Source organism: Emydura macquarii, unplaced genomic scaffold, assembly GCF_026122565.2.
Source record: "Emydura macquarii macquarii isolate MOO-44397 ecotype Brisbane River unplaced genomic scaffold, CSIRO-AGI_Emac_v2 contig_1253, whole genome shotgun sequence".
Classification (NCBI taxonomy): Eukaryota; Metazoa; Chordata; order Testudines; family Chelidae; genus Emydura; species Emydura macquarii.
Window position 1 is genome coordinate 40,512,121 of NW_027131390.1, and position 21,001 is coordinate 40,533,121.

At 45.3% G+C, this 21,001-nt stretch overlaps 1 protein-coding gene across 1 annotated transcript in view; it reads right to left on the bottom strand.

Moving 5' to 3' along the window:
* Positions 1-3,746: 3,746 nt before the first annotated feature.
* The window catches only part of LOC137154046 (lanosterol synthase-like), a 45,650-nt gene continuing 28,395 nt past the window's right edge, over positions 3,747-21,001 (bottom strand). The window contains exons 3-4 of the mRNA XM_067549793.1: positions 20,178-20,256; positions 3,747-4,183 (exon numbers count right to left, since the gene is read on the bottom strand). Coding sequence (XP_067405894.1) covers positions 4,028-4,183; positions 20,178-20,256 — 235 coding nt within the window. The 3' untranslated portion in view covers positions 3,747-4,027. The remainder of the gene's footprint in view (positions 4,184-20,177; positions 20,257-21,001) is intronic.

The following is a 21,001-nucleotide window of genomic DNA, read 5'->3' on the forward strand; positions in this document are numbered from 1 at the left end:
TGGTGATAGCTGCCGGCTCCCCCGGCGCCACTCGGCAGAGATGGGCCCACACGGCGCCGGCCAATCGGGGCTGAGAGGGAGCCTGGCCGAGCCGGGGCCGGCAGCCCCAGCCCCGCCCCCCTCCTTCCTCCAACTCGCCCTCCTCAGCTCCGCCCCCGTCCCCAGCCCAGCCCAGCCCAGCCCCTGCCTCCCCCTCCCCGGCCCAGATCCCGCCCTCTCCTGGCTGCAGGGCGGATGGTGTCCCAGCTCTGCTGATTCGCAGTGACAGCGTGTCTTCGGCGCGGTACCCCGGCACAGCCTGTCCACTGGCAGAGAAACCCTTCCTTCAGGAGGCTCACAGCGCCCCGCCAGGACAGCTGGCCAGTCCCTCACAGTCACCCACCGCGGAGGGAGCAAACCGCAGGCACAGGGCACGGGTCGTAGTTCTCAGCCCACAGTGGCTATCCCTGACCCCACCTACTGGCCAGAGCTTCAGAAAAAGCCCACACCACACGTCACCCAGGAGGTCCTTAAATCCTTTCCCAAACAACTCCAAGGAAAACTCTACAAACTCATCCCCCACAACCCGCCCAGGGCTCTTCTACCAAGAGACCCAAACAAGGGGACCCAGGCAGAACCATTGGATCTGGCCAGGACACTCTGACTGAAGGAATATCAGGAGTCATGGAAACCATCCTCAAACCACTCACCACACAAAGGGCCAGCTTCCTCCAGGCCACAACCGACTTCCTGCGCAAACCTGCAACGTTAGCAACCTCCCTCAGAACAGCACCCTTGCCACCAGGAATGTCACTTCCTTATACACCAACATCCCTCACAATGAGCGCTTCGCAGCCTGCCTCAAATAGCTCTGCGACAATGGACAACACTCAGGTATCCAACCCAAACACATTGTCAAACTCATCCCTTTCATCCTCACCCATAACAATTTTATATTCAACAAGACTCTCCCAACTGTGGGAACAGCTGTAGGTACTAGGTTGGCTCCCTAGTATGCCAACCTCTTCATGGGCCACCTTAAGGAAAAATTTCTAGACAAATGCACCAAGAAACCAATGATAGACCTGAGATACATCAATGACACTTTCATCCCTGGACAGACAACCAAAGTTGCCTCATAGGATTTCCCCCACTTCAAGATCCACTACCCATCCATCAGAACACTTCTGCACCAGCATCAGCTTCCTGGACACCATGATCAGCTTCAACAATGGAACCCTACAGACAGCTAGATACAGGAAACCCCCAGCGGATCACCTAACCTACCTTCACAGATCCAGTAACCACCCCAACCCATCAAGAAACCTTATCTACAAACAGGCACTCAGCTACCACAGAATATGCTCTGGGAAGAAAGTCTGGGATACACACCTTCATTGACTTAAAACCACCTTCATCAAACAAGGACACTCCACCAGAGAAATAGATCTCATCATGGAATGAGCTACCCAAATACCCCGAGAGAACCTGCTTCAATATAGGAAAAAAACCCTCTAACTGCATATCCTTAATTGTAACCTACCACACATGTACCATTAAACAATTACAATTACATACTCAATAGGGACCACACCCGCAGTCTTTCTTGAACCCCCTCTTCTAGCCTTCAAACAAGCAATCTCACCAACCTCATCATCAGAAGCAAGCTCCCTGCAGAGCAGGACCCACCAAATCAAAGCAGCACCAGACTCTGCCAGAACAGCAGATGCAAAACCTAAAGGCATATCTCCACTGTTAGGATGATCAGTATCAGCTACAACCTGCCTTTCAAAATCCATGAGCCCTACCCATGCCTATACTATATGTGGTATACCTCATCCAGTGCGTTAAATGTCCTCATAACACCTGTGTGGGTGACATCAGACAATCACTACTCTCTCAAGTGAACTCACACGGAAAAATGGTAAAAGACAAAAACACCACATCACCACAGGCAAATACTTTTCACAAATCAATCATTCCATATCTGATCAAACAACTTGAAGAGATGAGCCTGGGAGCTTAAATTCACAACTTTCCTAGGCACTAAAAAACCATGGTCTTAATAAAGACACTAGATTCATGGCTTATTACAACAGTCTGTAACCCTACTAGTCTCCTTTTTTGTCTCATGACTGCACAGGTGTTAACTGGCCACTGCACCTGGAATGCTCTCTTACAATATATGCTAAAACTGCTTATGCTAAGCTACTTATGCTGTTCTACCTGCAACCTTTCTGCCTAGCGAAGTTGGCAGCCACAAGGTTGGTTTAATATCTAGGGGTTCCTTTTGACAATACAACACAGAACCAGTTTGAGCGCCCACTCGGTAATCTGGGAAAATTACACACCACCCCAAAGTGCCTCCAAGAGGCAATACTTCCCCTCTTGCAAGCACTGAGTCTGTAGATGGAAAGGAAACATTTAATAAAAGGAGAAAAGTACCTGGCAGTAATTTGGGAAAACACCACAAGCATGATTCGAAAACATATGACTGTGAACAAAACACCTACCACAGAGTACGCTGAGCAGTGTCCTTTTCCTCCGTCTCTCACTTTGTGGTGTAAAAATTTGACAAACAAACATCCCTTTAACACGCCACTCCCCTCTCCCTCGACCACACCCCACTCACAGTTGTTTTCCTTGGTCAGCAAAGACTCAGAGTTCAAAGGTGCCTTCGCGAGTTCACATCCCACCCAAGGAAAAGGGGGGAAGCACCAAGCAATGCCTCTGCTGCCACTGCACCATTGTCCACTTGCTCCACCATCAGCTGCTTCATTGGCCGTTCACTCTGCCGTTGCTCACTCCTTGGTCACCTGTTCGCTCCACCTTCAGTCGCTCGCTCTTTTGTTAGCTGCTCTGCCATCACTCACTCCATCACTGCCCTCTCCACTGTGACTGCTGGAATGTCTTAAGGTCCCATCACTTAAGACAGCTCTCATTGATTTCAGCAGTTAGTGGGGGAGCCTCACTACCAGGGCAGTCTCCTTCCTTAGAGACACCGTCCCATAGTATATCTAGTGCTTAGACCTGGTTATCAGTGATTTCAGCTCTTGTGATCCACAACAAAAGACTCTCAATTGAGTCTTAATCAGCTCTGTCATTGAACAGTGGAGAGAGGGAGGGTCAAATGGTGGCCAGGACCCTTAGGCAGAGATCACATCACCAAGCAGAAACACCTATCTTCATCTTCCCTGGACTTTGTCACCCCATCTCCCTGCTTAGTGAGTGCAGTTCAGTTGAGGGTGAACCCCTCAATAAAGGCATGCCAAGCACAGTTCTGCTGCTCTTGATTCAAATAACGATAGCAACCCTTTGTTACCCCCAATAACAAAGTGACTTGCAATCCAATACCAGCCAAAAGGATCATTTGGGCAAAGCAGCTCCACAAGGCTGTGCACCTAGGCAGAATGGGTGTGTCTATTCAAACAAGGTCAGTTCCTGACATTTTCCCCCCAGCCCAGATGTCTGGGCAGAGCTCAGTCAGACCCTGTTTACATACCTTGTATTTAGCTGTGACACTGAGTACCTTTCCCAGACCTGAAGAAGAGCTCTGTGTAAGTTGGAAAGCTTGTCTCTCTCACCAAAAGAAGTTGGTCCAATAAAAGTTATTCCCTCACCTGCCTTGTCACTGTACAGCCACACAACCAGGACAGACCCAGCCCCAAAGAGCTCAATGGGAGGGTAAGACAGAAAACACAGATGGATACAACACACAGCCAGGAAGCACAGGTACCAAGGAGACAATGATGACCACAGTGATAGCCTTTTGATAGTATATTTAGTGTGTGTCAGATGTAGAGAGAGCTGCTGCTTTCCATAAACTGCATTAATAACAATCAGTGTAGAAATAATTGGGAAGCACACACCAATCAAGAAACTTTCAGTAATAAAATAAAGAGTTCACCCGTCCCAGTAGAGGAAAACACTACAATATGATTTTAAGGCTTAGTTCAGTCTTCAGTTACATTGTTCTATAGCCAAGAGCAAGTATCTTGTTTTATCCAGACAGCAGCTCTTATGCTGTGCCTTGGTACGGTCCATGCTCTTATTCACAGTCTGATGATCCTGGCTTTAGCTTACGCGCAAGAGAGCTCCCTGGGTGAAGGCGTGAAAAACGGCCCAATGTCCAGAGGGGGAAGACCTTCCAATATGAACTGTAGTTCACTGCACCAGTCTTATTGAACACCCCACATATGTTTTCCTGAGGAGGAGGAGACAGAAACTGAGGTTAATAAGCACTAGGATCCCTGTCAGGATGGAAATCTGAGCCAAAAGGTTCACCGACAGGTGACCATGGGGGTTGAAATGGGATCTGTCAAGCCTTGTCACATCAGAAATGTACCAGCTGTCTGGTGCAAAAGGCTCTTCTTGTCTTCAATACTCCCAGCCATACGGTAAAGAGGAGCTGTGCCAGCGAGTCTTGCTGGGAATCTGGATAAAAGTCACCAACCCGGTTACTGAGATTTCAGAAGGAAATCCATTTGTGACTGGTGCCTAGAGGGGCCAGACTGAGAATGCCCTATTCCTTGCAGTTTGCCCTGAATAAGCAAACAATCCCCCAAACTGATGGTTTATTTTATACTTAGATTCACCAAGCCAGCAACAAAACAGCTTCTGTATTACCATCTTGGTTACAAGAAGCCAAAAGGCCTTTGGCTCCCATCCAGACAGCCAAGTCTAGTATAATGAAAGATTACTAAAAACCTTATTCACCATACTTAAAGTTCCACCAATCCCAAGGGAGCAGACACATTGCCCACCAGGTCAATGAATATTTCACATCTCACTCAAATAAATGCCTACTGCCAGTCCTTGTTAACTAAAGCTAAAATTTATTAACACAAAGAAAAAAGAGAGTTGCTTGATTAAAAGATAAATACAGATATTGTAAAGTTCTTAGATCAGTTTCATAGCAGAGATTGTGAAGCTGCTGATTTGTAAAAGCCTTTCTACAATCAGTTTAAAAGGTTATAGTCTAATATGCAGTCCATGTGCAGAGTTTGTTCAAATTCTTCCATGAGAATTCCAGGGTGAATCCAGAGTAACCTGGAGAACTCAGTTTTTTGTGACTTAGATTTTCCCTGTTAAGGCTTAAGCAGACCCGAGATAAAAAAGATTAGGCCCAAAGCTTCCTTTGTATTTGAGGCCAGCGGATAAATCTCTTGTCAGCAATTGTCACAGCAGGCCCTTTCTCGGATGAAGAAGAGGTAGAATCATAGAGTTGGAAGGGACCTCAGGAGGTCATCTAGTCCAACCTCCTGGTCAAAGCAGGACTAACCTCAGCTAAATAATCCCAGCCAGGGCTTTGTCAAGCCTCAGCTTAAAAACCTCTAAAGATGGAGATTCCACCACCTCCCTAGGTAACCCATTCCAGTGCTTCATCACCCACCTAGTGAAAAACTTCTTCCTAATATCCAACCTAGACCTCCCCCACTGCAATTTGAGACCATTGCTCCTTGTTCTGTCATCTGCCGCCACTGAGAACAGCCTAGCTCCATCCTCCTTGGAACCCCCTTTCAGGTAGTTAAAGGCTGCTATCAAATTCCTCCTCATTCTTCTCTTCTGTAGACTGAACAAGCCTAGTTCCTTCAGCTTCTCCTCATATGTCTTGTGCTCCAGCCCCCTAATCATTTTTGTTGCCCTCCGCTGTACTCTCTCCAACTTCTCCACATCCTTTTTGTAGTGGGGGGCCCAAAACTGGACACAATACTCCAAATGCGGCCTCATCAATGCCGAATAGAGGGGAATAATCACTTCCCACGATCTGCTGGCAATGCTCTTATTAATGCAGCCCAATATGCTATTAGCCTTCTTGGCAACCAGGGCACACTGCTGACTCATATCCAGCTTCTTATCCACTGTAACCCCCAGGTCCTTTTCTGCAGAACTGCTGCCTAGCTCATCGGTCCCCACTCTGTAGCAGCACCTGGGATTCTTCCGTCCTAAGTGCAGGACTCTGCACTTGTCCTTGTTGAACCTCATCAGATTTCTTTTGGCCCAATCCTCCAGTTTTTTAGGTCCTTCTGTATCCTATCCCTACCTTCCAGGGTATCTACCACTCCCCCTAGCTTAGTGTCATCTGCAAACTTGCTGAGGGTGCAATCTACCCCATCCTCCAGATCATTAATGAAGATGTTGAACAAAACTGGCCCCAGGACCAACCCCTGGGGCACTCCGCTTGTGACTGGTTGCCAGCTGGACGTGGAGCCATTGATCACCACTCATTGAGCCCTATGCTCTAGCCGTTCTCAATCCATTTTATAGTCCATTCATCCAACCCATACTTCTTTAACTTGCTGATAAGAATACTGTGAGAGACCGTATCAAAAGCTTTGCTAAAGTCAAGGTATATCACGTCCACCGCTTTCCCCACACCCACAGAGCCAGGTAATGTATATTGTTGCTCTGAAATTAATCTTCTCCTTTCTATGCATACACAAGTAGCCAGTTACATTCATTCACATTAGGCAATTAGCCATTCAAACAATGAAGGCCTTTCATTCTATCAGATAATTAAGCTGAAGACAATGTAAATAATATTATTTCCTGCAGTATCTTGCATCTTTGATCTTTACATCAATAGGATACATTAATGAACCATTAATGACAGGAACAGGTTTTAGCATCTGCAAGCTAACTAGATCACATTGTTAAACTTCTAACAAGATATAGATAAACACAGACAAATATTTAACATCTATCCTTGATTTCTATTACTACAGATAAATGGGTTAATGATTGCTGGATTAGTACACTGCTTTGAAATTCACATGCAAGTTATCAGTAATTCAGTCAAGCTGGAAGGGTATATCAAGTGAAATCCCACAGGGATCAGTTCTGGGTCTGGTTCTGTTCAATATCTTCATCAATGATTTAGAGAATGGCATAGAGAGTACATGTATAAAGCTTGACAATACCAAGTGGGGAGGGGTTGCAAGTTCTTCGCAGGATAGGATTAAAATTCAGAATGATCTGGACAAATGGTCTGAAGTAAATGGGATGAAATTCAATAAGTACAAATGCAAAGTACTACACTTAATAAGGAACAATCAGTTGCACACATACAAAACGGGATATGACTGCCTAGTACTGCGGAAAGGGATCTGGGGGGTCATAGTGGATCACAAATATGAATCAACAGTGTAACACTGTTGCCAAAAAAGCAATCATTCTGGGATGTATTAGAAGGAGTGTTGTAAGCAAGACACTAGAAATAATTCTGCTCTACTCTCCGCTGATTAGGCCTCAGCTGGAGGATTGTGTCCAGTTCTGGCCACGACATTTCAGGAAAGATGTGGAGACACCAGAGAAAGTCCAGAGAAGAGCAAGAAAAATGATTAACAGTCTAGAAAATGTGACCTATGAGGGAAGGTTGAAAAAATTGGATTTGTTTAGTCTGAACAAGAGAAAACTGAGGGGGGACATGTTAACAGTTTTTAGTACATAAAAGGATGTTACAAGGAGGAGGGAGAAAAATTGTTCACATTAATCTCTGAAGATAGGAAAAGAGGCAATGGGCTTAAATTGCAGCTAGGGCAGTTGAAGGAGGGAACAGGGTGAAACAGTATTTGTGTTGCAATTGGCAATTACAGAAAAGTGGGGGGGGATGACAGCTGTGCTGAGTCAGAGCCCTGGAGCAGGGCTCTGCCCTGTAGTTTATGCCTCCAAAACTTTAAGTGAACAGAGCGAGAGGATTTACTCCCTGTGAAAAGGTTTTGGGCAGTAGTTTGGGCTATGCAGGATTGGGAATATTTGATGGGATTGTAGCTTGCGTTACTGAAAACCGCCCACTCTCCAGTAAAACATGTACTCGCTGGCAAGATCAACAACAGTCACGTGTCCTATGGGAAGAAGCAATTGGTAATTAATGCCCCCACTTCCTCAAAAAGGTCATCTCAGACCTTAGCCTAGCAAACATTTCGGCACGAGAGCCCCAGTGTGAGCAATTTGGCCAGCCATTATTTGAAGCCTGGAAAAACTGGATAAATCTACATGAGGTCCCAAAATTTGGCAAGAGACAGGTGAGAAGGAACCTAGGGGAGCAATTAGAAAGGAGGCTGCAATTCCTAACAGCATCAAGGAGAACGTGCAAGCAAATAAGATACATGCAATGGGTTGATACATATAAACTGTGGGTGGGGAAAAACAGTAAAACTGGAAGTCTGTTTAAAGAAATGTGGAATTGGATATGAATGCCACAGAAATGCCTTGCAAGTACAGAATGTGTATTTAAAATCCACTGAAGAAAAATGCCACTGTGCTATTAATCCATTTGTAAATAATAACTCTATGCTTGTGTATATAGGTAATTACTGTGTGTGTCTCAGAAGCTGGTGTCTTACACTTCATAGAATCATAGAATATTAGAGTTGGAAGGGACCTCAGGAGGTCATCTAGTCCAACCCCCTGCTCAAAGCAGGACTAACCTCAACTATATCATCCCAACCAGGGCTTTGTCAAGCCTCAGCTTAAAAACCTCGAAGGATGGAGATTCCACCACCTCCCTAGGTAACCCATTCCAGTGCTTCACCACCCTCCTAGTAAAAAACTTTTTCCTAATGTCCAACCTAGACCTCCCGCCCTGCAACTTGAGACCGTTGCTCCTTGTTCTGTCATCTGCTACCATTGAGAACAGCCTAGCCCCATCCTCCCTGGAACCCCCTTTCAGGTAGTTAAAGGCCGCTATCAAATCCCCCCTCACTCTTCTCTTTTGCAGACTAAACAAGCCCAGTTCCCTCAGCCTCTCCTCATAAGTCCTGTGCTCCAGCCCCCTAATCATTTTGGTTGCCCTCCGCTGCACTCTCTCTAACTTGTCCACATCCTTTTTATAGTGGGGGGCCCAAAACTGGACACAATATTCTAAATGTGGCCTCACCAATGCCGAATAGAGGGGAATAATCACTTCCCGTGACCTGCTGGCAATGCACCTCCTAATGCAGCCCAATATGCCATTAGCCTTCTTGACAACCAGGGCACACTGCTGACTCATATCCAGCTTTTTATCCACCGTTACCCCCAGGTCCTTTTCTGCAGAGCTGCTGCCCAGCTCGTCGGTCCCCAGTCTATAGCTGTGCATGGGATTCTTCCTTCCTAAGTGGAGGACTCTGCACTTGTCCTTGTTGAACCTCATTAGATTTCTTTTGGCCCAATCCTCCAGTTTGTTTAGGTCCTATCCCTACCCTCCAGGGTATCTACCACTCCCCCCAGCTTAGTGTCATCCGCAAACTTGCTGAGGGTGCAATCTACCCCATCCTCCAGATCATTAATAAAGATGTTGAACAAAACCGGCTCCAGGACCGACCCCTGGGGAACTCCGCGTGTGACCGGTTGCCAGCTAGACATGGAGCCATTGATCACTACTCGTTGAGCCCTATGCTCTAGCCAGTTCTCTATCCATTTTATAGTCCATTCATCCAACCCATACTTCTTTAACTTGCTGATAAGAATACTGTGTGAGACAGTATCAAAAGCTTTGCTAAAGTCAAGGTATATCACATCCACCACCTTCCCTACATCCACAGAGCCAGTCACCTCATCATAGAAAGCAATCAGGTTGGTCAGGCATGACTTTCCCTTAGTAAATCCGTGTTGACTGTTCCTGATCACCTTCCTCTCCTCCAAGTGCCTTAAAATGGATTCCTTAAGGACCTGCTCCATGATTTTTCCAGGGATTGAGGTGAAGCTGACCGGTCTGTAGTTCCCTGGATCCTCTTTCCTCCCTTTTTTGAAGATGGGCACTATATTTGCTTTTTTCCAGTCCTCAGGGCCCTCCCCCTGTTCCCATGAGCTTTCAAAGATAATAGCCAATGGCTCTGAAATCACCTCAGCCAACTCCCTCAGCACCCTCGGGTGCATTGCATCCGGTCCCATGGACTTGTGAATGTCCAATCCTTCTAAATAGTCTTGGACCCGTTCCTTCCGCACTGCGGGATGTTCGCCTCCTTCCCATTCTGTGCCACCCAGTGCAGCAGTCTGAGAGCTGATCTTGTCTGTGAAGACAGAGGCAAAAAAGGCATTGAGTACCTCAGCTTTCTCCACATCCTCTGTCACTAGGTCGCCTCCCTCATTCTCTAAGGGGCCCACACTTTCTCTAATCTTCCTCTTGTTGGCAACATGCCTGTAGAAACCCTTCTTGTTCCCCTTCACGTCCCTTGCTAGCTGCAACTCCAATTGTGCTTTGGCCTTCCTGATTTCATTCCTGCACGTTCGAGCAGTGTTTATATAATCCTCCCTAGTCATCTGACCAAGCTTCCACTTCTTGTAAGCTTCTTTTTTGTGTTTAAGTTCGCCAAGGACATCTTTGTTAAGCCAAGCTGGACGCCTACCATATTTGCTATTCTTGCTGCACATTGGGATGGTTTGCTCTTGTGCCCTCAATAAGGTCTCTTTAAAATACAGCCAGCTCTCTTGGGTTCCTTTCCCCCCTCATATTAGCCTCCCAGGGAATCCTGCCCATCAGTTCCCTGAGGGAGTCAAAGTCTGCTTTTCTGAAGTCCATGGTCCATATCCTGCTGCTCTCCTTTCTTCCTTTCGTCAGGATCCTGAACTCGACCATCTCATGGTCACTGCTGCCCAGGTTGCCACCCACTTGTACTTCCCCTACCAAATCTTCCCTGTTTGTGAGCAGCAGGTCAAGAAAAGCACGGCCCCTAGTTGGTTGCTCAAGCACTTGCACCAGGAAATTGTCTGCAACACTCTCCAAAAACTTCCTGGATTGTTTGTGCTCTGCTGTATTGCTCTTCCAGCAGATGTCAGATGTCCAGCAGATGTCTCCCATGAGAATCAGGCCCTGTGAACTGGAAACTTTCCCTAGCTGAGTAAAGAAAGCCTCATCTACCTCATCCTCTTGGTCTGGTGGTCTGTAACAGACACCCACCAGGACATCACTCTTATTGTTCTTGCTTCTAAGCTTAACCCAGAGACACTCAACTGACTTATCTCCAGTTTCATTCTGGAGCTCAGAGCAGTCATAGTGCTCTCTTACATACAGTGCAACTCCTCCCCCCTTTCTCCCCTGCCTGTCCTTCCTGAACAGTTTATACCCATCCATGACAGCGCTCCAATCATGAGAGTTATTCCACCAAGTCTCAGTTATTCCAATCATGTGGTAGTTTCTTGACTGTGCCAGGACTTCCAGTTCTTCCTGATTGTTTCCCAGGCTTCTTGCATTTGTGTACAGGCACTTGAGATAAGTAGCTGAGTGGCCTACTTTCACAGTATGAATCGGGAGGCCTCCCCTGCTGCACCCTCCTACTTCTGCTTCCTTGTGGTGTCCCTCTTCCACACTAACCTTCGGGCTTAGGTCCCCGTCCCCCGTCGAAACTAGTTTAAAGCCCTCCTCACTAGGTTAGCCAGCCTGTCTGCGAAGATACTCTTCCCTGTCTTCGTTAGATGAATCCCGTCCCTTCCTAGTAATCCTTCTTCCTGGAACAGCATTGTTAACTACATGCATGAAGTAGATTATAATCCTGAGAATAAATGTTTTTGTCATATTGTAGTGATTAGGAGATGTAATTTTGAATTTCAAGTGCATATAATCACTTAAAAGAGACACATACTTTGTACTCTGCTGTAAAACCTGTATCTGTTGGAATTAATGTAACTGTTTGACAAATGTTGCTTGTACATCCTGATTTGCAGAACTAGCTGCACTGCCAAACAAGAAGGGTGCAGAGTCATGGTTATTGTGCTTCATAATGTCAATGAAATGAAGTGGGTATTTGCAAGAATTGGCCAGTATCTAAAACATGAGTGGTGGGAAGCACTGTTAGGATGGTCCTCCACTAGCATGGGAATCTCAACTTTGGCCTTACACCCCATTGTAGTGATTTTGGGACTCCAAATAGTAGCAGTTCTCTTTACCAGCTAATGGCATGCTGGATCTGGTGTAAAATTTGGCAACTACAAGTCTCTTGACAGATAAGCCAGTGGCTACTGCCACCTTTGCTCCTACCCTGGAAGGGAACATATTGAACTTGTCACACCTCCCTCGAATGGGAGTTAGGTGGAGATGACCACTCATCAGTTGCTAGTCTGGTGTGCTGAGAGTCTGAGATGCCAACAAGAAGATCATTTGCCTGGTCTCAGCTGAGAGCCTTGAGCTTTCCTTGGATTACATTAATGACTTGGACAATAGGGTGGAGAGCACATTTATAAAATTTTCAGATGACACCAGGCAGGGAGGGGATGCAAGTTCTTTGGAGGACAGGATTAGAATACAAAAAGACCTTGATGAATTGGAGAATTGGTCTGATATCAACAAAATGAATTTCGATAACGACAAGTGTGAGTACTATACATTATCCTGCTCTACTTGGCACTGGGCTGGAGTAATGTGTCTAGTTTTGGCACATATTAGGAAAGATGTTGATAAACTGAAGAGAGTTCAGAGGAGAGCAACAAAAAATGATAAAAGGTTTAGAAAACGTGACCTATGAGGAAAGGTTGAAAAAACTGAGCATGTTTAGTTTTGAGAAGAGAAGACTGAGGGGACCTGATTACAGTCTTCAAATATGTTAAGGGTTGTTATAAAGAGGACGGTGTTCAATTGTTCTCCATCCCCACTGAAAGTAGGACAAGAAGGAATTTATTTAATGTGCGGCAAGGGTGATTTAGTTTAGCTATTAGGAAAAGCTTTCTAGCTGTGAGGCCAGTTAAATACTGGAACAGGTTACCGAGAGGGGACTGTGGAATTCCCATCACCGGAGGTTTTTAAGTACAGGTTAGACCAGTGTTTCTCAATTCGTGTTCCGCGGAACCCTGCAGTTCTGCAAAATGAATGTTGGGTTTCCGCAAAAAAGTTACCCGTGGCTGTCCCGGGAGCAGGCACAAGCCGCCGCCGGCGGTGCATGCGCGTTGGCAAGCTGGCTGAATGCACGAACCCGTAGCCATCCTTGTAAACAGGTGGCGGTGGAGGCAAAATGGGGCACGGGGCGGGGTGCGCGTGAGGCCAAGGCAGAGCCAAGCCGCCCTGCAGGCAAGTGGAAACCTGGAATCAGTGCTGGGGTTGCGTGTGTCGGGGTCCCCGCCCCCCTTTCCTGGTGTGGGGCGACGTGGGGGCTAGTGACTTCTGGGCTGGGGGGTAGAGAGTGGCCTCCGGGGGGGAAAGGCGGAGCCAGAGACCCGCCCCGGGGGCCTCCCCCCTCCTCCACCCAGCGTCCTCCCTGCACAGGCGTCTGCTCCGGGGACCACCATCTCCACCTCAGGGCTGCTGCCGCCCTCGGACTGTCTGCCTCATGGGGGGTAGGGGTGTGGCAGCAGAGCCCAGCCCCTACATCCCAGCACCCCCTAACAGTGACAGGGGCTGTGTGTTCCCATCTCTCCCTCTGGCCGTGCCCTGAGGGATGGGGGGGAGACATCGCTTCTGCCCCACTTCCTCCCTCAGGGTGAACATCTCACCTCCCACTGGTGGACCCCAAGCTTGCTGCACCCCAGGTACTCCCAAAAGTTGCATGCCATGAAACACATGTGAGATTCTGTGCTGCTCATACAGCACCAAGGTGGAGGACCGTTGTGCCATATGCTACTGTCCTGGTTTTTTCATCCACTTGCCCTTTACTTCATTGAAATGGAAATTACTCATAAAAAAGACAAAGCTGCCATTATCACCTTCATATTGTAGATGGTATGTTTGGAAAGTACCTAGTGTGCTATGCACAATACCAGCCTTTAACAGTAATTTGTTGTTATAGCTGCGCATTGGTTTCTATGTAAAGTAAAAGGGTAGACTCTGTCCCAAACTGCTTACGTTATCCATTAAAGCAAAATATAGTGCAAGTGGTGACAGAACACGGTGGGAGGGTGCACTAGGTCAAAGAACATCTGGTTCTGGAAGCACTGAGGTTCATGGTCATTCTGAGGACTTCCACAGTCATGGGTAATTTGCTAAGAAACCTCTGTCTTCTGCACAAATCAGCCTTTTCTTTTCTTTTTTTTTTTTTTTGAGATTGACAGATTCCATTATTGCAGTGGAACAGAGTGAACCTGGTCATGTAGAGTGAAGATGATGATCAATGAAATGCACCTTTCATCTTGAAGGCTCTTGATGCATTTCAAACAGTATACATACAGCATCAATAAAATGCATCCATCAGTAAGCTTGAATGTGGCAGTAGGTGGCATGTAATATGATTTAGAATAACAAGGAGGGGAAATTATTAGTCAGAGTATTGGGGGGCCAATATCCACTCTTACCAAAAATGTTATGGGATCTTGATGTCCATACAGGTGTGGATACAACCTCTATTGCATGATGCAGTTCAACTTTTTTTATGTTTATATTGACTTCTAGTATAGTAATAACATATCAATCATTATTTATTTATTATTCCTAGAGCTTAAGGGCCATAGCAGTAGACCAGAACTTCATTGTGCTAGGCGGTAGACAAACACAGAACAAAAAGACACATTCAGCTCCAAGGCAGTTTACAATCTAAGTATAAGAAAAGAGATGACAGATGGATATAGACCAGTGTATTAAGCATTGATGGATTGAGTGCGTACGTGAGTGCGAAATTTGAAAGAGAGCGTAGAATACATGTAGGTGAGATGAGCGCGGTCAGTGGCGCCATTATCGAAGTTTCCCGAGAGCAGCCGAGCGTTCCCGAGCCATCTTCCTGCTAATACTAATTTGGCATTTGACTATGACTACTTAGTTCACCGTTCGCTGCTTCTAAGATTGATTGTCTGTGTTATACGCGTACGCTTGCAAAAAATTCTGTACTCACTTTCGTGTTCGTGAATACATACGTTTCAACGGTTACACAGAAAATATAAATTGTTGATATTAAAATTCACTATGGATCGCTGGTTAAAGGGAGAGAACGAAGTCAGCACTTCAACCACTCCTGCTGTTACCCAAATCAATGAGAATGATACCAAGGTAGTTCAAGAAAGTTATCTAGAATTAGAACATTCTGTTGCCGTGCTTACGGAAAGAAAAAATGATTCATCCGTTGAAAGTGAGAAGAACAAGCGGGCAAGTTTATCTTCAAGTAATAAGAAATGTAAATATGATGTGAGCTATTTGTCATTTGGATTCACAAGCACCGGCGATGAAGAGGCTCCCGATGCCCAGTGTATTTTATGCTACAAAATATTATCAAATAGTTCTTTAGCACCTGCTAAACTACAAAGACATTTGGAAACAAAGCACCATGAATATAAAAATAAAGATGTCAGTTTTTTTAAGCGGAAGCTCAAATCCTCTGAAAAAAATAAACTGTTTATGTCGAAAATTTTCAAAACAGATAACAAAAACGCGACAGAAGCCTCTTACCGTGTAAGTTACCGTATAGCACTAGCCGGAGAATCGCACACGATTGGAGAATCACTCATAAAACCATACGCAAAAGATATTGTGATGTGTATGTTAGATGAGGAGTCTTGTCGAAAAGTCGAAGCTGTTTCATTGTCCGACAGTACTGTTGGGCGTCGCATTAACGATCTCGCTGACGACATTGAGAAGGAGCTTATTTTTTGACTGCATTCATGTGACGCATTTGTATTACAATTAGACAAGTCCACTGACGTTGCAGGTCTTTCAGTTTTGCTCGTGTTTGTGCGTTATGATTTTGAAAAATCTATTGAAGAAGACTTACTTTTATGTGAAATTTTGCAAACCTCAACAACAGGCAAGAACATATTTAACTGTATTGATAACTTTATGAAAACACATGAAATAAGCTGGGAAAAATGTGTTAATGTATGCAGTGATCGGGCCAAAGCGATGGTAGGAAAAGTTGCTGGTGCTGTAACACGAATAAAAGCTGTAGCAAAAAACTGCACAAGCAGTCACTGCATTCTCCACAGACATGCACTGGTAGTTAAGAATATTCCACCCTCTCTTAAATGTGTGTTGGATGAAGCAGTGCTGATTATTAATTACATAAAAAGCCGACCATTACAAGCAAGATTATTTAAAATTATTTGTGAAGATATGGGAAGCCAACACACAGCTTTGCTTTTGCATACGGAAGTCAGATGGCTGTCGAGAGGAAGAGTCCTTGCTAGATTTTTCGAATTACAGCAAGAGCTCATGTTGTACTTCTTTGATCATCCATTTCGATTATCTGATCGGTTAGTAAATTTTTCGTGGTTGTCAAGAATTGCATACCTTGCCGACATATTTACAAAATTAAATGAAGTATGTCTGTTGCTCCAAGGAAGGATTGTGAATGTTTTCAATGCTAAAAGCAAAATTTGTTCATTGTCTCGTAAGATACAGTTCTGGATCTCGTCTGCAGAACAAAACAATTGGGATTGTTTCCCGCTCCTCAACGATTTTATCGAGGAAAACAAACGCGAACTGGAAGGAGAAATTCGAGATGACATTGCAGATCATCTTTGCAATTTATTTACCACCATCAACAAATATTTTCCATCTATGCATGATAACAACAACAGCTGGGTTGAAAATCCGTTAAGCATAAGAGAAAAAACAGTCGGGTTTTCCACAGTGGATTACGAGAACCTGATCGAGATCACTTCAGATGGGCAATTAAAGCAAAAAATTAAAGAAGTGTCTCTGATTACATTCTGGGGCGACTTACGTGAAGAGTATCCAGATTTGTCAAGAAGGGCGATCCGAGAGTTGCTGCCCTTTGCTAGCACATATTTGTGCGAAACTGGATTCTCGCACTACGTGGCCACCAAAACTAAGTACAGAAATCGTCTTAATACCGCTCCTGATATGCGAATACAACTTTCGACCATCAAGCCAAATATAAAAAAAATATGCCAAGATAAAAAGAAAGCGCACTCCTCACATTAATGTTCAATTTAAATGTATTTTATTTTAATAAATGTTGTAATAAATAACCTAGTTGTTTGTATATAATTTGCTTATTTCGACATTTTTTTTGGCCCCATATGTAAAAATACTGTTAAGAGTTTGTGGGGTTCCGCAATTATTTATCGAGTTCAAAAGGGTTCCATGGCCAAATTTAATTGAGAAACACTGGGTTAGACAAACACTTGTCAGGGATGGTCTAGAGTTACTTGGTACTGCTGCCTCAGCGCAGGGGAATGGACTAGATGACCTTGAAATCCCTACCAGCCCTGCATTTCTGGGATTCTGTGATCTCAATGGATTTGGCCAGAACTCCTGCTACAGCAAACAGAAGCCATGCTCTATTCTTCACAGAAGATGAGATTTCAGGGTTTTGGTTAACTACTCACTCCTGTTGCATTTGTGATAGAGGCATTTCCCTACTTCCTCCCTGTGGTCTGGTTTGTACTGACATCAACTGATGCTTTAAAGTTGCCATATCTGATTATGTAGTCAAGACTGAAGAAATAAACCCTTTTTATAGGAAATCAAATGTATGTAAAGAAAAGGAATAGGTCTGAAAATTATCTGGAGAGTTAAGGCTAAATAAGCTATTCTGGACACAGACTTTTTCAATGGTAACTTATCTTAAATGGAAGTTTGTTGGTAGAAAATTATAACTACAAAGTAACAGGAGATTGTGTTTTTATTTTAAAAAAGAAATATCGTTTAATGAACACATTGAACAGATCGCACCCCAAAACTACATTAACAAGAATGTTATGTAGATTTAGGTTGCAAAGCAGGAACATCACAGTTAGGAACTGCCAGGATAAATGGGTCTGTGGCCACTTAAATGAAACGAGGCTCGGCTCTGTTGTTCCAGTTCGGAAGTACGCTGCCTTGGTGTCATGAGAAGGATGGGGCTGCCCCTGGAGCTATAAATGAGAGGTCAGAATCCTGAGAGGGAAGTTCTGAACCCTGAGTCCAAAACCCTGAGCGAGAAATTACAGGAGAGTTTAGCGCCTAGAGCAGAAAGGAAGAGCGCCCGGAGAGTCAGGGGAGCTCGGAGGAAGAGCAGAGCTGGGTGGAGAGCTTCCAGGGAGCTGTCACTGAAGTGGGGGAGCTGTGGGAGTCCCCCACTGAGCAGTGCAGCCAGAGCAGGTTGGTGAAAGCTGAAAGCAGGAATGCAGGGAGTCACTTACAAACTTTTCCAGGGCTGAAGGCTGAAAGCATCAGAAGGAGATGCCTGCTGGTTCTCTGAGCTGGAGAGCTGTCAGAGGGCCAGATAGAGCTGAAGGCCAAGGAGTGATGGAGGGGTGAGCCCACTGATGTCTCCAGGCAACAGCTAGAGCCCTGCCTGGGAAGGAAATAAGCTAGAGTGTCTGGGGTGAGGCATGTGAGAGACACTAGAGCTGGTCTGTTGGGATGCATGGACTGTGCTGGGGGGATTCTGTAAGAAGGAAACCCCACAAAAAGGGCTATTGATGTATCTGGAAGGTTGCACTGAGTTTACCTGAGAAAGCAGGATGGAAACTGAAGCAAGGGGCCACTTGGTACGGCTGCCCTGAGGATTTACAGGCTAGATTTACACTTGTCACATATCCTTGATTCCACTCCTTTGTGCATCCAGTCTGTGCAATGAGTGAGGCGGGGCTAAGATAAGATGTGATCCTGTAAATGAAGCCGTACCATAATGCATGCACACAAGGGGGACAAACTGAACAGAAAGCTGCAGAGCTGGCATTATCCAGCTTCTCAGTGTTTGGCTTTGCAACCTAAATAATATTCTTTTAACAACTTACGCTGTGTGTGTGTGTCATTCATAGGTTGGTTTTTTTAAGAATGAAAAACTTAAAGCAAGGGTCTATTAAATACAACTCTTAACACACCCAGAACATTGTCATTAGGGTTTAAACCTTCAGCACTGCAGCACACTGGTTCTATGTGAGCTATGGGACAAGCTGGCGGCAGGAGAAAGCTGGTTTCCCAAAGGGCTGGCTAGATTGCTGGGTCTGGCGATGGTTGGGGGGAGCCACCTTCAGCCCAGCCAGGCTCTCTCTCTTGTTCTGCTCGTATGCTAGATCAAAGAGTTCTCCACTGTGTACGTACGTGTAGAATGTGATCAAGTCACCTCTCAACCTTCTCTTCAACCTGTTTAATAGACTGAGCTCCTTTAGTCTGTCACTGTAAGACATGTTTTCCAGACCTCAAATCAGTCTTGTGGCTCAACTCAGAACCTTCTCCAGTTTTTCAACATTCCTTTTAAAGTGTGGACTCTTGAAATGGTCTCAGTGATGCCTTATGCAGAGGTAACAGCATCTCACTACTCTGGTTCATACTTCTCCTGCTTATATTTCCAAGACCTGTGATAGCCATTTTTGTCCCAGCATCATTGCACAGATAGTTCATTCACTTGGTTCCCTTCCTGACTCCCAGTCAGGGCACAGTGCCACATCCTGTAATTGTGACCTACATTCTTTCTTTGTGCCTACAACCGTACATTTGGCTGTGTTAAAATGCATGTATTCGATTGTGTCCAGATCCCCAGAGCTGAAAGTAGAAATCAGTTAAGATAACAGTGGAAATAAGATGTAATAGTGAGAGAAATGAAGCCCTGGAACAGCTCACCCAGGGAAGAATTGTTCCACCTCACATGGAGTCTTTAAAACAAGACTGGATGTCTCTTTCTAGCTCAAACACATCTTATTGGGCTCAATACAGGAAACACTGGGCGCCAGTCTATGGCCAGCGCACCTTGGACCAAAGGTTTCTTTGCCAGTGAGTTGTCACATATCCAGATTCTCTCTCAAACACATGGATAACTCAGGTTCTTTCAGTCTTTGAATCATTACCAGGACTTGGGTCTTACTCCACCACTCAGCTGAGGAGATAGTAATGTGGAAACAGAACTGTTTGTCAGCCTCTAAGTGGGAGGAAAGGTCTCCTGTCCTCGGCAGAGACTTGCATTAGGCAACAAAGAGAAAGAAGGCGAGCTGACAGGCTCCAAAAGGACCCTAATCTATTCCTCCTTAGCGAGAAGGCCTGTGGCCACAGACACTTGCAGATAGTGTGTAAAGCAGAGAAAGAATGAGAAATTCTTCAGAGTTCAGAGCTATGAAGGCAATGAAGCCCTCCATGTAGGCAATGTGCCAGTGAAATGGGCTATTGGGCAGAGATGTCATTTCTGAGACATGTCTACAGAGGACACTACACGGAGCTTTGAATTCAATTATATTCAGCAGGAAGAGGAGGACAGACTGACAAGAAAGTCGACCCAGAAATGGAAAATGTAACATACTAAAAAGAGACAAGCTAATCCAGCACCTTAATGCATTGGGCTGGCAGATTTCAGGGGAAATACTGTTGGGAGCCCCCACACAGAGTTTTGATGGGTTTTTGTTTTTGTAACATCTACATTGTGTACCTGAGGCCAGTCACCATTGGGCAGCTGCTTGTCAATCAAAACCTTGATCCCCCTTTCCAGCACCCCAACCTCCGGGTACCTGCAATGCAAAGGACGGAGAGGTCAGCAGTTCTCAGGCATGATACAGAGCTGTGGAGAACAGCAGGGGTCAATACCCCATTCCTTTGTGACCCTCCTCTGGAAAATGAGCCTGTGCCCATCCCCCCTGCACCAGTATGGCATTTTGGTGGAGAACGTTGAAGAAGAGAAATTGTACCCAATCTTGGAGCATGCTTTCCTCTCTGAAAGTAGGGCTAGCCAGTTTGGGAGTTGGTGCTGAAAATATTCTAGTCTCCCTGAGGTTTTCCCTCTGCCTGTGTCACTGACAGAGACTAATGAATCATTTTCAAAACAAAGACAATTTCTTAACACTGTCACAGTTCCTGCTCCTATAAAGTGCCTATTCTATGAGCCAAATGTCCAGTTTGCCCATGTGTCTGGTGCAATGTGACCACCCCCCCGGCTAGACGAGGGACTCAGAAAAATTAGGGGCTTGGTCACAATTTCAAAAAGAGGAACTTTTCATACTTTTTAATCTCAAGGATGGTGGCACTTATTTCCCTGAGCATTTATCTGAGCCCATCCGTCTCAGCTTTAAACCTCTCCTCCTGAAAACACTTCTTTGGCAAAGGTAATTCACCTAAGATCCTTCATTTCCCTTCTTCCCATGCAATTTGGACTATGGGTTTGGTTTGAAGGACGGGTGCTGAAAATCATGTGGGTTCCTTACTGCTGTCTACATTGTATTGTATTTGTGTTGTAGATCATTGTACAGCACCGTGCGT